The sequence below is a fragment of the Megalobrama amblycephala genome, linkage group LG1 (assembly GCF_018812025.1).
Source record: "Megalobrama amblycephala isolate DHTTF-2021 linkage group LG1, ASM1881202v1, whole genome shotgun sequence".
Classification (NCBI taxonomy): Eukaryota; Metazoa; Chordata; class Actinopteri; order Cypriniformes; family Xenocyprididae; genus Megalobrama; species Megalobrama amblycephala.
In genome coordinates this window covers 18,088,763-18,102,310 of record NC_063044.1, presented here as the reverse complement: position 1 = coordinate 18,102,310, position 13,548 = coordinate 18,088,763, and the positions used below count along the sequence as shown (strand labels likewise).

The 13,548-nt window shown below is 35.9% G+C and overlaps 1 protein-coding gene across 1 annotated transcript; it reads left to right on the top strand.

The window, feature by feature from the left end:
- Positions 1-7,371: 7,371 nt before the first annotated feature.
- ppp1r27a (protein phosphatase 1, regulatory subunit 27a) lies at positions 7,372-12,350 on the top strand. Its single transcript, XM_048184477.1, has 3 exons — positions 7,372-8,137; positions 9,361-9,511; positions 11,329-12,350. Exons 1-3 carry the CDS (start codon positions 7,717-7,719, stop codon positions 11,447-11,449), a joined length of 693 nt encoding a protein of 230 aa, XP_048040434.1. The 5' UTR covers positions 7,372-7,716; the 3' UTR covers positions 11,450-12,350.
- Positions 12,351-13,548: the final 1,198 nt, after the last annotated feature.

Below are 13,548 nucleotides of genomic sequence, written 5' to 3'. Positions count from 1 at the left end.
CCCAGTTTTACTCACATGAGAAGGAATCAAAGCAGCCTCCGCCTTCCCGCTTAGCTCTCTCCAGTGCTGGAAAGCTTTTCTAATATTAACGCAGGTCCTAAATAGTGTTGTTTCTGGCGGCCTGTTTTAATTTTAGTTTTAGTCTAGTCTTTGTGTCAAGTGGTAATTTTAGTTTTTATTAGTTTTAGTCACGTTCATACTCTTTTTAGTCTAGTCAAGTTTCAGTCGACTAAAAGTCTGAGCATTTTAGTCTTATTTTAGTCAGAATTATCCATGACTATTTTAGTCTAGTTTTAGTCGACGAAAACTGATGACATTTTAGTCTAATTTTAGTCAATGAAAATTTTATTTTAAGTAATGCAATTCTATTTAACCCAATCAATATAGTACAAGTACCTAGTAGTATAGACGAAACAAAAATGTTCTTTTAGCCAAACCCATTTCAAACAAGGTTATCTTATTATATTGTTACCTTATAGATAATACCTTATAATGACTTGAGATGTCTCTTAAAGTAAAGACTCATAACTCCAAAACTGTAGCAAGGAGAGTCAAAAGGTAGGTATCATTTGATAGAACACTTTTTAATTTTTTAGAAAATATAAATTACATTACATTTGGACATTTTCATGCTGAAAAACTGCTGATAAAAAAAAACAAAAAAATGCATATTTTCTTTTTATAATTTTTCATTTTTTTATTTGACATGGAATAACTCAGGAAGGAAATAAGATCAGAGAAAATTTATTTTTTGGAGATGCTCTCCTGCATGTGAGGTGCATCTGGTTCAAATTTTGTGGCGATAAAGTGTTATTCATTTTTTCACAGCTAGATGGCGCCCACTGGCGGTAAACTCTGGTTTAGAGGTACTTCTCAGCACTCGTTGGGAGTTGTTCGAAATGGTTAGATGCATTAAAGGTGCCCTAGATTAAAAAATTGAATTTACCTCGGCATAGTTGAATAACAAGAGTTCCGTACATGGAAAAGACATACATTGAGTCTCAAACTCCATTGTTACCTCCTTCTTATATAAATCTCATTTGTTTAAAAGACCTCCGAAGAACAGGCGAATCTCAACATTACACCGACTGTTACGTAACAGTCTGGGTGAACGCCCCAATATTTGCATAATGCCAGCCCATGTTCCCAACATTATAAAAGGCATTAGACAAGGGCAGCCAGTTAATGTCTGGATCTGTGCACAGGTGAATCAACAGACTAGGTAAGCAAGCAAGGACAATAGCAAAAAATGGCAGATGGAGCAATAATAACTGACATGATCCATGATAACATGATATTTTTAGTGATATTTGTAAATTGTCTTTCTAAATGTTTCGTTAGCATGTTGCTAATGTACTGTGAAATGTGGTTAAAGTTGCCATTGTTTCTTACTGTATTCACAGAGATAAGAGCTGTCGCTATTTTCATTTTTAAACACTTGCAGTCTGTATAATTCATAAACACAACTTCATTCTTTATAAATCTCTCCAACAGTGTAGCATTAGCCGTTAGCCACGGAGGACAGCCTCAAATTCACTCAGAATAAAACGTTAACATCCACATAATTCGAAGCATGCATACAGTATGCATGACGAACATCTTGTAAAGATCCATTTGAGGGTTATATTAGCTGTGTGAACTTTGTAAATGCGCTGTAATATAGTCGACAGCTCATGTGGCAGGGAGCATGCGATTTAAAGGGGTGGCGCTGCCTAAATCAGTGCATTGTTAATGATGCCCCAAAATAGCCAGTTAAAAAAATTTATTTAAAAAAATCTATGGGGTATTTTGAGCTGAAACTTCACAGACACATTCAGGAGACACCTCAGACTTATATTACATCTTGTGAAAAAGCATTCTTGGGCACCTTTAAAAAGATGAGATTCTAAGCTTTAAGATGATACCTATTTTGTGTTATTCCACGTTGGAAAACGAACATGGATGGGTCCGGGATCATTGGATACACACTGCATCCCGGAAAGATGAGAGACATGTTTTTAGCCAAGTATGTTAAATCATTCCGTGAGTAATATCTTGTGATCAACGCAATATATTATGTTGATTTTGGATTCATTTTAATCGTGAGAATCTGCTGTGCATTTTCTATGACCTGTGCATTTTTCATTAAGTTATGACCACGTGAAATCTACATATTTACCTACATATCGGTCCCTTTCTCTATGTCAGAGGAAGTGACGTCGCCTGCGTCTGCGCAGTGCGACCTGATGCAGCCCCTGAAGTGAGACACAGGAAACAGAAATACTGCAAAATAATAATAATAACGCGACTAAACGAGACGAAATAACGTTATAACATTTTGTCTCATCTCGTTTTGGTTAATGAAAATGAAGAGACATTTTATCATAGTTTTTATTTTGTAATCCACATTTAGTCTCGTTTTTATTCGTCAACAATATTGCATTATACATTTAATTATCGTCATCGTCACATGACCAGCATTTACGTTGCATCTCGTCTCGTTTTCGTCACGTGATAAAGGTTTGTTGACAACGATATTTAGTCATAATTTTCGTTGAAGAAAGCAACAGTAGTCCTATAGCGCTTGCCCAGTCATAAACCTTCATTCCAGTGATATTCTTTTGAGCTCTTTTGTATTGTGTCTCATCTCTTTTTCTGCAGATTTTATTTTATTTTCAAATCTCCCTCCTGCTCGTTCTCTTTCCTCGACCGTCATATGCTCCTAAAGCTGATTGGTTAGACATTTGTTGTTCGTGTCGGCCCGACTAACTTCCAAACAGTGTTTTTGAAATTCTACTGAGTCCACCTTTAATGCCATTACAAAGCTGGAAAGAGCCAGGATATTATGTAATATTACTCCGACTGTGTTCAGAGTGCGGTCATATACACCTAAGATGGCTTGAGGGTGAGTAAATTATTGGATAATTTATATTTTTGGGTGAACTATTCCTTTAACACCCAGGTATACTTTCTACACTTCAGGTATACTAAGCCCTTTTAAAATTGACCATGAACGTGTGAAAACAAAGATAAGCCAGTGTGAAATATCATATGTAGAACAAATGCCTGTAGTCTTTGCTGTACTTGAACAGGACTGTGTTTGTTTGTCAACATGGTCAGCAGCAGTACACCTAATACTGCAGTACCTGACAGCCACATCATCAGCCCATCTATGGTAAAGCACTGAGCATGTAGCCAATCTAACGCATGACAGCAGGAATGACACAGCAGCCAAAGAGTCAGAGAGGTCAAATACCACACCTCTCATAAGTGGGCAACTTTTCAAAGTGAAAGCACTACATAAATTCTCCATATGAAGACACAGTAAGCTAAATTATGAGTAAATAATAATTTACTGAAGCAGATGTTAACCTGAGGCTAACAGTTTTGTTCATTGGTGAACTAGCAAGCTTCTAATTACTAGGCCTAAAAAAAAAAAAAATCTGCAGATTGTGTCTAAATCAGGATTCTGTTCTGTTCTGTTCTGTTCTGTTCTGTTCTGTTCTGTTCTGTTCTGTGTGTTTTAGTTCTGTGGCAGTGACAGTCTGGCCCTGATCATCACTGAATATTTGAAAAGTTTTAGAAAGAGAGAGACTCAAGACTAGAGCGAATGACTCTGCACTTGTAGTGTAGAGGTTCTCTGTTCTTTGAGTATCAAGTGAGTATCACATACACTGGAGCAGAGGAGTGTGGTAGGGCTGCTTGTACTATGTATAACATGCTTTATTTGTAATGTGGACCCGAATCACGTGAGAGGTCACATCATGTTGGCACATATCCAAGGGTGATGCAATGCTCCAAGAAACAATCCCTTCCAGCCAATCATTTTCTCCTCAACTGTGGGCCAAGCTCTGTTGCCCTGCCATAAATGTTAGTGTGCAATATGATAGTCGGGGTAAAAACAGCTACCCCTGACTGTGAAAATTCAATTATCTCCATCTCGATAATATCTCTATGTCTAGACTTCAGCTCTCAGCCACTTCAAACTAGGGCTGTGCCAATACAGACAAATCATTCTAATATGCTGATTTGCTGCTTGAGACACATTTCTTATTATTGTCAATGTTGGAAACAGTTGTGCTGCTTTATATTTCTGTGTGAACCAATACATTTTTTTAGGATTCTTTGATGAATGGAAAGTTCAAAAGAACAGCATTTATTTGAAATAAAAATCTTTTGTAAAGTTATAAATGTCTTTACAGTCACTTTTAAAAAAAAATGTAATACATCCTTATTTGTTTGTTACTTACATTGCACTTTTTTATTTTAGTGTGATTTATATAATTTTATATAAAAAATTCTGAAGTAGGCTCGGTGTGCTCAAAAGTGATATGAACAACGCAAAAGAGATGGATCCCACAGATTCACAGACATTCAATCCAATTATATCATGAATTTGCAATGTAAATGATATATGATGATGCATAATGTGACATATTGCAATGTGTATCATGCACGTCCTGATATTGCTGAGTTAGATGCGTTCCTGGGTCAACATATTTTGTTGATCCTGGAACAACATTCTAGTCTGAAAATTTAATCTTAACCCTATTCCTAACCCTACCCAAAAGTTATCCCAAAAATGAGAGGGAAATGATAGATGAATAACACTGATGTAGAAGCACCAATTCATGATTTTAAGCCTAAACTTGACATAATCTGTAAACTTGTCCCTCAAATCTGATTGGTTGATTTGAATGTTGTTCCAAGATCAACAAAAATGTTGACCCAGGAACATGTTGAACTCAGCAATATCAGGTTATGCGTGTAGGCCACATCGTATTATCAAATTCATCCTCAAAGGTGTTGACATCAAGATCGCCCAGTACCTGATATATTTTTTAATGCTTGTTGTGTCCTGTTCAGGTCACAATAGTGTTGATAATATGAGCTAAGAAGAGCGAGAACAAATTATGTCCTTGTTATTTCTCTTGGCTGCACAACACCTCCAGTGAAATGCTGCAGCCTGAAACCAAGGCCTTTGAAATCCAGACGGAAGAGGCTCAGGCGCTCCTGGAGCTCTCAGCACTCATAAGAGGACAGCTGCAGTGCTGTCGGTCAGACTTAAGGATCAGGGGATGGTGAAAAGACACAAATGACTGCTCATACCACAGAACAGCTATGTGCGAGTCGGCACGTACATCAGTCTGACCTTTTCAAGCTCTTTAAGGTCAAGAAGAAGAAATAACTAATTAGGTTTTCCAGGATTTCATGAAAATTAAAAAAAATACCATTTCAATGTAATGACAGTATTTTCGACTGTGGGGAATTTCTTGTTGGTTATAAAAAACTTTTAGCTGGATTGTGTCCGCTCACGCTCGCATTCCAGGGAGTGGAACTCCCCCTCATTCCATTAACGATAGCATTCCAGCCCAGCCCAGTGCGATCGCACCAGTTGCACGTCCCTAAGGACAATAATGGAGGCAGGGAACCCTGCTCCAACACACCTGTCTGTAATTATCACGCAACCCTAAACAACTCAATTAGCTGGTTCAGGTGTGTTTGATTGGGGTTGGAGCTGAAATCTGCAGGATGGTAGCTCTCCAGGAGCAGGGTTGGACACTCCTGCCAGTCCTTTCATGATCAAGAGGGTGGGGAGCGTATCCCCTTCAATCTGTTCACGATCACATTCTGGATATGCAAACGAGATTCAAGAGCTACTTTAGCAAGTTACTTAAAAATATATATATAAATGTTAACTGAAATAAAATTAAATAATAAATTGTACATTTTATTTCAGATAGTTTATTGCTAAAGCAATAAAATAATTAAACCATATTATCACATAATGAATTCCTTATATAGGATGGCTAAAGCAACATCTATGCTGTATATGTCCCATATCAATTCAAGACATACTGTACAGAAATAGAATTGAAGTTGAAAAGAATTTTTTTTTTTTCTGTGCCTGCACCATATGACCTACTTGGTTCAATAGTGGGGGCGATGTTAAATTTAGCAGGCCTGATTTACAACACTGTGACTGAACACTTGACAGCATCAAGGCACGGTACACAGCCCATGTTTAGATGCTTGCATGATTATTATGTCTCAATAAAGTGTTGAGCTTATGTGTGCTTTTCTGATAAATCATATCGTACTTTGTGTTTTTCCTCTGTGTTTGAAACATTGAGCAATTATAACTTTAATTTAACAAAAAGGTTGCAACCTTTATACAGCTGTGAGCTTAAAATGAGTGTGACTGCCTTGACAGTCTATTATATGCATGAGTATAGCTTCTAGCTAAAACCTTGATTTCTTTTAACGAGAGTAAATGTCTTTATTAGACACCATTTTAAAGTAATTTTGCTTGTAATCAAATTCAGTATTCCTCAAAATGAATTAAAACAGTGAAATGCAAACTCAGAATATTATGCAAACCTGCAATAATTAAAATAATTAAAGTACACAAATATACTTCATGTATTTAATCTCACTTTATTAACCAATGTTTTTGCTACTGACATTCGATGATCTAATTTAACCATACCAATAAGCAAAAAATGGCTTAAGATAAACATCACATTTGTGTTTCTTTTTTTATTTTTTTTATTGTTAAAGTAAAAGTTTTTAAAGTGTTGAACTTTTCCTGAAACCGCATACTAGCATACTACTTTTACTATTTCTGCCATAGAAAGATATGGTAAAAACATAGAACAAGTATAAGCAACTGATGCAGCAGGTCACATAACAATGACAACATGATTATTGTAAATTCATACTATATAGAACATACTTTTTTAGTGTTTTTTTAGTGCGAAGTAATTACTTATTAAAAACAACTCTGAGAGTATGCAATTTCAGACACAGCCAATTTCTACACCGTACACGAGTTACGTGTCACGTCCGTAGCCAATAAAACCAGTCACACCACTTGTAAGCACAAGACTTTTTGTCAGATGTTGTTGACATTTCAAGTAATGCAGTGAACAATCATTTGAATGCTATCTTGTAACAGCACGATTTTTTCATGTTGACACGTCAATCCAAAACAACTTGGTTTATGCCTTGCCTGTTTTGTGGCAGTGCTCAAGTTCTCTAAGCTGCGTGGATATCCAAAACCTACTGATCAACATGATTTAAATGTTATAGAAAGATCACACGTCTTAGACTATAGCTCCTGTCATAAAACTCTTATTCCCTTCAGCTGTTGCCCATGTGTTCAATCACGCCATTGAGGATGAGCTCATTTATGTGGTAAACACATATTGTCCAAGTTTTTCGAAAGAGCCCCTGGAGACTGCTCATTGGTGCTGTCATTGATGTTTATTAGGGGTGGGGCTGAAGCTTGATGCATCTGAAAGTACAGCCTGGGAGGAGTTACACCACAGTCACTCGATACAGGGGGTGACATCCCTAAAATAACCCTACAAAGGGTATATAGGGATCTGCTTCAACCTTCACTGTCAGAAGAGCAGACTGTGCATACCGTGCAATAAAGTTAATGAAACTAGAAGTGATGATGGGACAGATAAATTAACAAAACTTGACAAGAAAAGCAAATCCTCCCAAAACAGAACAGATTCTTCTGGAAAAGGGACCATTATTTGGACCTGAAGCGGATTGTGGCTGTTTTAAAAGCTGAAGACAGTATGAACCCAAAGTGTTGAGGTTCAAGATCCCCCCCAAAAAAAGGATTTTACTCTTCCGTGGAGCTTGTTTTGAGGCATTTGAGTTCTTTGTCCTCCTCTTGAGCCTAGAGCCGAGGGGGGAGGCAAAGCCGTGGCGTCTGCGGGGATGAAGTACAGCTACCAGTACCCGGCGTCACAGTACACACGATCCAACACGCACTACACATCCACTCATTACACACCTTCACATTACTCCAGCAGCTCATACTCACCCAGCTACTACAATGCCACAAAGTACAGCCCTACTACACTCCACCACACGCCATCATACTACACTCCACCAGCTTACACACCTGCGTACAAGCCCACCTCCACTTACACCTCCGTCTATAGCAAGCCGTCACGGCAGAGCAGTTCGCCCCAGACAAGTGTACAGCTTACTCCTACCGTAACCCTCAAACCCGCCCGGGCTGTGCGCTTCACAAACGATGTTGTATTCCAGGATTTAGTCCGGCACAGTGAGCTGGAACAGATCGGCCGGTTTATGAGGGCGAGGAAAGTGCGTCTGGACACCATCTTCCATTCTGGTGAGTGAACCTCACCAAATATACAACTTATTTTAGAGGTGCTAAGATTTTATTGTTCTTAGCTTTAGAAGAGCATGAAGGCATTGGATTCATGGTGTTTTCGAAACATAGCAGTCTGACATGTCAACTTCTGGTTCAACCAATGGTAGGACGCTAGGGCAGGCCAGTAGTGGTCAAGGTTTAGCTTCGGCAGTTTCGATGCGTTCAAGTCATGCTAAAAAATGAAACATATTTACAAGTTAAAACACACATGAACATCAGCACAACTCCTAAGTTTTGGTAACTGGATTTTCTTAAGAGTTTCAGAGTTGGGTGTGTGATGTTGAGAAAACATGTCTGTATTTATGGTAAATTTGTTCTAATTATTATTCATTTACAATAAATCTAAGTTGCATGTACAAAATACCTTAGTATTGTTCAATTACGATATAATATATAACAATACATTTACAGCACCTTCATGAATTGAATAAAAAAAGCAACAAAAATATAGAAAAAACAACTGATGTGCATTACTTATTTATTATTTGTAGATGTAGTTAAAGACATTTTATTGCCATCTTGCTCTGACCAAAGTTATTTGAATGCACCTAATTGTAATTACAACTTATAAACTCATAAATACAAACTTTTTAAGAGGACTTGAATGCATGCATCTGTTGGTAGACTCTGTAATTACAAAAAGCATGTTACTCCTTTAATGTCTATTCAAACATAGCTGAGTATCTGATGAAAACCCTTAAAGGGATGACTTTGTACCCTTAAAAGGTGCACATTAGTACCTTAGAGTAGTAGTATGTACCCTTCATGTAATACTATGAAGCTTTTATTGGTAAATCAGGTACAATTTCTGCACATTTTTCTGAGAGCATATACCATTTTAGATGGTTCATCGGTGATGGATTTTGTTTTTTTTCTTCAATGAGTTCTTTGTAGTTGTGTTTATGTTTATGGCTCAGGTGATTTGTCAAAAACAATTCTACAGAACTGACTGCCTATTAAACAATGGTGGAAAAAAAATCACAGATTTCCATGAATGTATGCACCGTTAACTTTTGAAATGAATACATGGTTCTTTATGTGTCTGTTTAGGGAGAATTAGTTAAAGCTTATGGTGTCTGTTTGAGTCTATTTTCTGGAAAAGTTTAATCTCACTGATTTCTGGGAAGAGAAACTGAGCAACCCACCATAACAAGAGCTTTTTTTTTTCTTTTTTTTTTTAGGAATGGCAGCACTCCATGAAGCCGTTCTTTCAGGAAACCTGGAGTGTGTGAAGCTTTTGATAAAGTACGGAGCTGACGTTCATCAGAGGGATGAGAATGGCTGGACACCACTGCACATGGCGTGCAGCGACGGTTACCCTGAGATTGCACGGTGAGAGCAAGTTCACACAAGAAATTCTGTGACTGTCTGAGAACACATTAATATTGCATTAAACTACCTTTTGCTTGCAAAAACAAATGTATGCATAACTCATGCAACATTCAAATAGTGCTTCTCTGGGAAACTTGAAAAAATTTGATTTACCTATTTTAAACTTGTATTGAACTTATTGAACCTTTTGTACTTACATTGTAAGCTCACTGGGTGGTTGTAATGAAGTGCACAATGACGAGGAATGTTACAGAACAATTTTTAAAGAGATAGTTCACCCAATGATAAAAACTACCCCATGATTTACTTACCCTCAAGCCTTCCTAGGTGTATATGACTTCACATAAATACAATCAGAGATATTTTAAATAATGTCCTGGCTCTTCCAAGCTTTATAATGACAGCGAATAGAGGACGAGATTTTGAAGATTTTGATTTTGGGATTTTGAGATTTTGCCCAAAAAAGTGCATCCATCCATCATAAAAGATATCCAGACAGCTCTGGGGGGTTAATAAAGGCCTTCTGAAGTGAAGCGATGTGTTTGTGTAAGAAAAATATCCATATTTAAAACTTTAAATACTAAAATTACTAGCTTCTGGCAAATGGCCGTACAGATGTCAACTTACACCAAAAGAGTAACCCTCACACGATGTAGGAGTATCGTAAGCTTTGACGCCTCTCGGATTTCAAACAAACAGGGCTGGGCAACAAACTCAAGCTTCTCTTCTCTTATATCGAAATCCTCCAACATTTCAACATTCATACATCTAATTTGTGGCCGGTGTTTTGTTTTGCTCTATCCTCTGCGCTGCCGCGTTCGTCAATGCATCATGCCTCAGGTCAAAGTTCACACTTTTGTCTGTCAGAATCTGTCAGAAGCTAGTTATTTTAGTTTTTAAAGTTTTAAATATGGATATATTTCTTACACAAATACAGAGGGAGAAATAATTAACAGAACAAAGAATAGGTGTGGGATTAATAAACAACCAAGGAAACTAACTAGGGAACAGAACTGAGGTAAAGCAGAACAGGGAACAGAATGAAAACAATACCAAAACAGAACATTGGGTTTAGGAAAAGAGACATTAATTATTTAGTTTAGCATTCATTAAACCTTACAAAATCATGCCATATTCTTAATTGTACTGAATGTGCACTTCAAATCTGAAAAGTATATTTCAAAAACTGTAGATTAAACTTGGAGATAATATAGAATTACTGAAAAAGGCCACTTATGTGCACTTAAAGTGAGCATGACTGTTTCTTACACTTAAGCACACTTTGTAATAATGTAAAATTAAACGTTTTACTTAATTTGTGTTTAAATAATCTTCTGTCTTGCTAACATACTAAAGCACATTTAGTTCATCATTATAATTGTGTAATTTCAAATATATTTAAATACATGACATACAAGTACATTTTAGTATATTTCATATACTAGTATATTTTAGTTTAAGCATATTTATAAATGTTTGTCAGTACAAACAGCAGTAACTTTAACCATATTTTAAAGACAACAGAAGTAAGTAATGAAATTACATATGAAGATGTACTTAAGTCCTACTTGAATGGCACTCTTAATTTCATTTAATATAAATGTAAACTATAACACATTTTTATTGAATTGTAATTAATATCAATTAAGTGTCCGAAAACATTACATTCAGTTATCAATTAAGTACATTCTTTTAAAGTATATAATTTACAAAACGTACTATTTTTTTGTTTTGTTTTTTTCCCCCAAGTATGGGGTATATTATCAGATTTGCTCAATTATTTGTATTAAAATGTAAAATATAATTTTCTTCTTTAGGTATCTTCTCTCTCTGGGTGCCAGTGTGGAAGCAGAGAATGAAAATGGAGAGAAACCAGCAGACCTTATTGACCCAGACTGTAAAGATCTGCTCAAACTCTTCGAAACAGGCTGTGTTTGAGGGCTAAGCCACAGAAGAACTGAGGAAAAACACTACACATTATGATCACTGTCCTGAACTTCTCATTTTGTGTGGTTGAATGTTCTCCTGGATAGTCTTTTTTTGTTTGTTTGTTTTGGTTTTTTGACTTTTAGCTGTAGATTTGACTTTATTATATAGTACAAAGCTAAAGAGGAACAATAAACCCAACATATCTGTTAGCTTTGAAAGTCAATGTGAAACGTCGCCATTCTCATTTTATTTCTGTTACCTTAAGTATTTCTGAGTGAAACATGATATTCAATGAATGAGGCTTTTAGCTATTGGGAATAGATTGGATTATGAAAAGTGGGTGTTACATACCAGATTGTCAGAAGGTTTGAGGGAAGAGGATAAAAAAGATAGATTTCTAATGCCAGACAAAAAGTTGAGGCAGAGCAAGTTATTATATTTTGATAAAAGATTACTAAGACAAATATTTTTCTCTGGAATAACATGCATAATAATGCCAGGAATGTATATGTAAAAATGTATGTGTATGTCGACTTCACAGGAGAACCATACATTTGCACAAACCAGCATCTCTCAGTGTATACACACAGGTCTTTTCCATACACCATCTGCAGTTGTGTTCATTTTCATTGCTGTGTTAAACATATATTGTACCATAAAAGTGTCTTTTATGTGACAAGGGATTCAAACCTGTTAATGCAAAGAGTTCTGCACTCCCCAGATGGGCCGCTGTGCTGTCTGTCTGCTGGGCAGCAGGAGCGCACACTGAAAACCTGCAGAAACACTGAGGTTTCGTGCATTACTGTTAAACGTGAGGGCACTACTGACATTTTGAATGTCTCTTGTCAAAGTCTTATCTTATTTTTTTTTTACAATGTTTTCATAAATAAAGCTGCTTTTTTTATACAAATATTGAGTTGTTTTTACATCAAACTCTTTGAATATTAAAATTTTTTCAAAAAAAACAATCATTTTAAATAGAGTACATAATGTTTTGTAACAGAAATAGATGGATTGTTTTTAATTATTTATTTGTTATTATTTTAGAGTCACCAAAATTGATTTATCTGTGCACATCATTATTTTTTTTTTTTAATTTATGTGCCTTGAGATCCACTAATAGCAAACCAACAATCCACTCAATTCCCCATGGACAAAATCAAGTCCCGTTCCTTCATTTTTTCTTGTTTAAGGAGCCGTTTCACTTGCATATACATCACAATAGAGAAGAAAAGACTATTGTAACTTCCGCCTCATGTCGACTTTAACAGTCTGACAATATTTTAAAACCTTAAAATGTTGTTTTTTAATCAGAAAAACATAATTTCAGCAACATTCACTGTTGCCAAGTATAGATTCAGAAAAGTAAAATACAGTGAAAAATCTGTATTAAAGTTTTAAAAATAATCAATAATGTTTTACACTGTTTTTCACTAACTGAACACAAGGTTGATATTTAATAATTTGCATTAGTTTTTGTTGTTGTTTTATGATTGCAAACACAATTCATGAAACAATTCACTATCTCCTCACAACTAATCACAGTATCAGAAATACACACCAACTTGTGCAAACCTCAAACTGTCACATCAAAATCAAATATTTTAGTCAAAATCATATTCTCTTTTGTCAGAATCAAACTTTGGCCTAGAACAAAACCTAGACATACACAGACTAATTTCCTGCCCACTAAACACTGGTGAGATCAATTCAAAACACTGAAACAAAAACCTCCTATGGGGATTCGGGAATGATTTTTCAGTTCAATGTCTTTTACAGTGTACAAAATGAAAGAGTGCAGATACAGTAAAATACAACAATGAGCTTCAGGAAACATTAATTTTCATTACACTACTGTAAAGTGATCTTACAGTAAATGAACAGCACTATAAAAGAAAAGTTCAACCAAAGAATTGAATATCAATTCGGTTTCAACACAATATAGTGCTCTATTATGTCAATTACAGTACAGTAAAAAAATAAATAAATAAATTTATCCTTCTCTGCATCATTGGCCAAATCACATTATGATACAAAGTAGTATAGTTTCTTGGTCTTCTGACAAAAGACTTTCTCTTCCTCCCTTAGACAGTCGTCTGTCAGTTCTG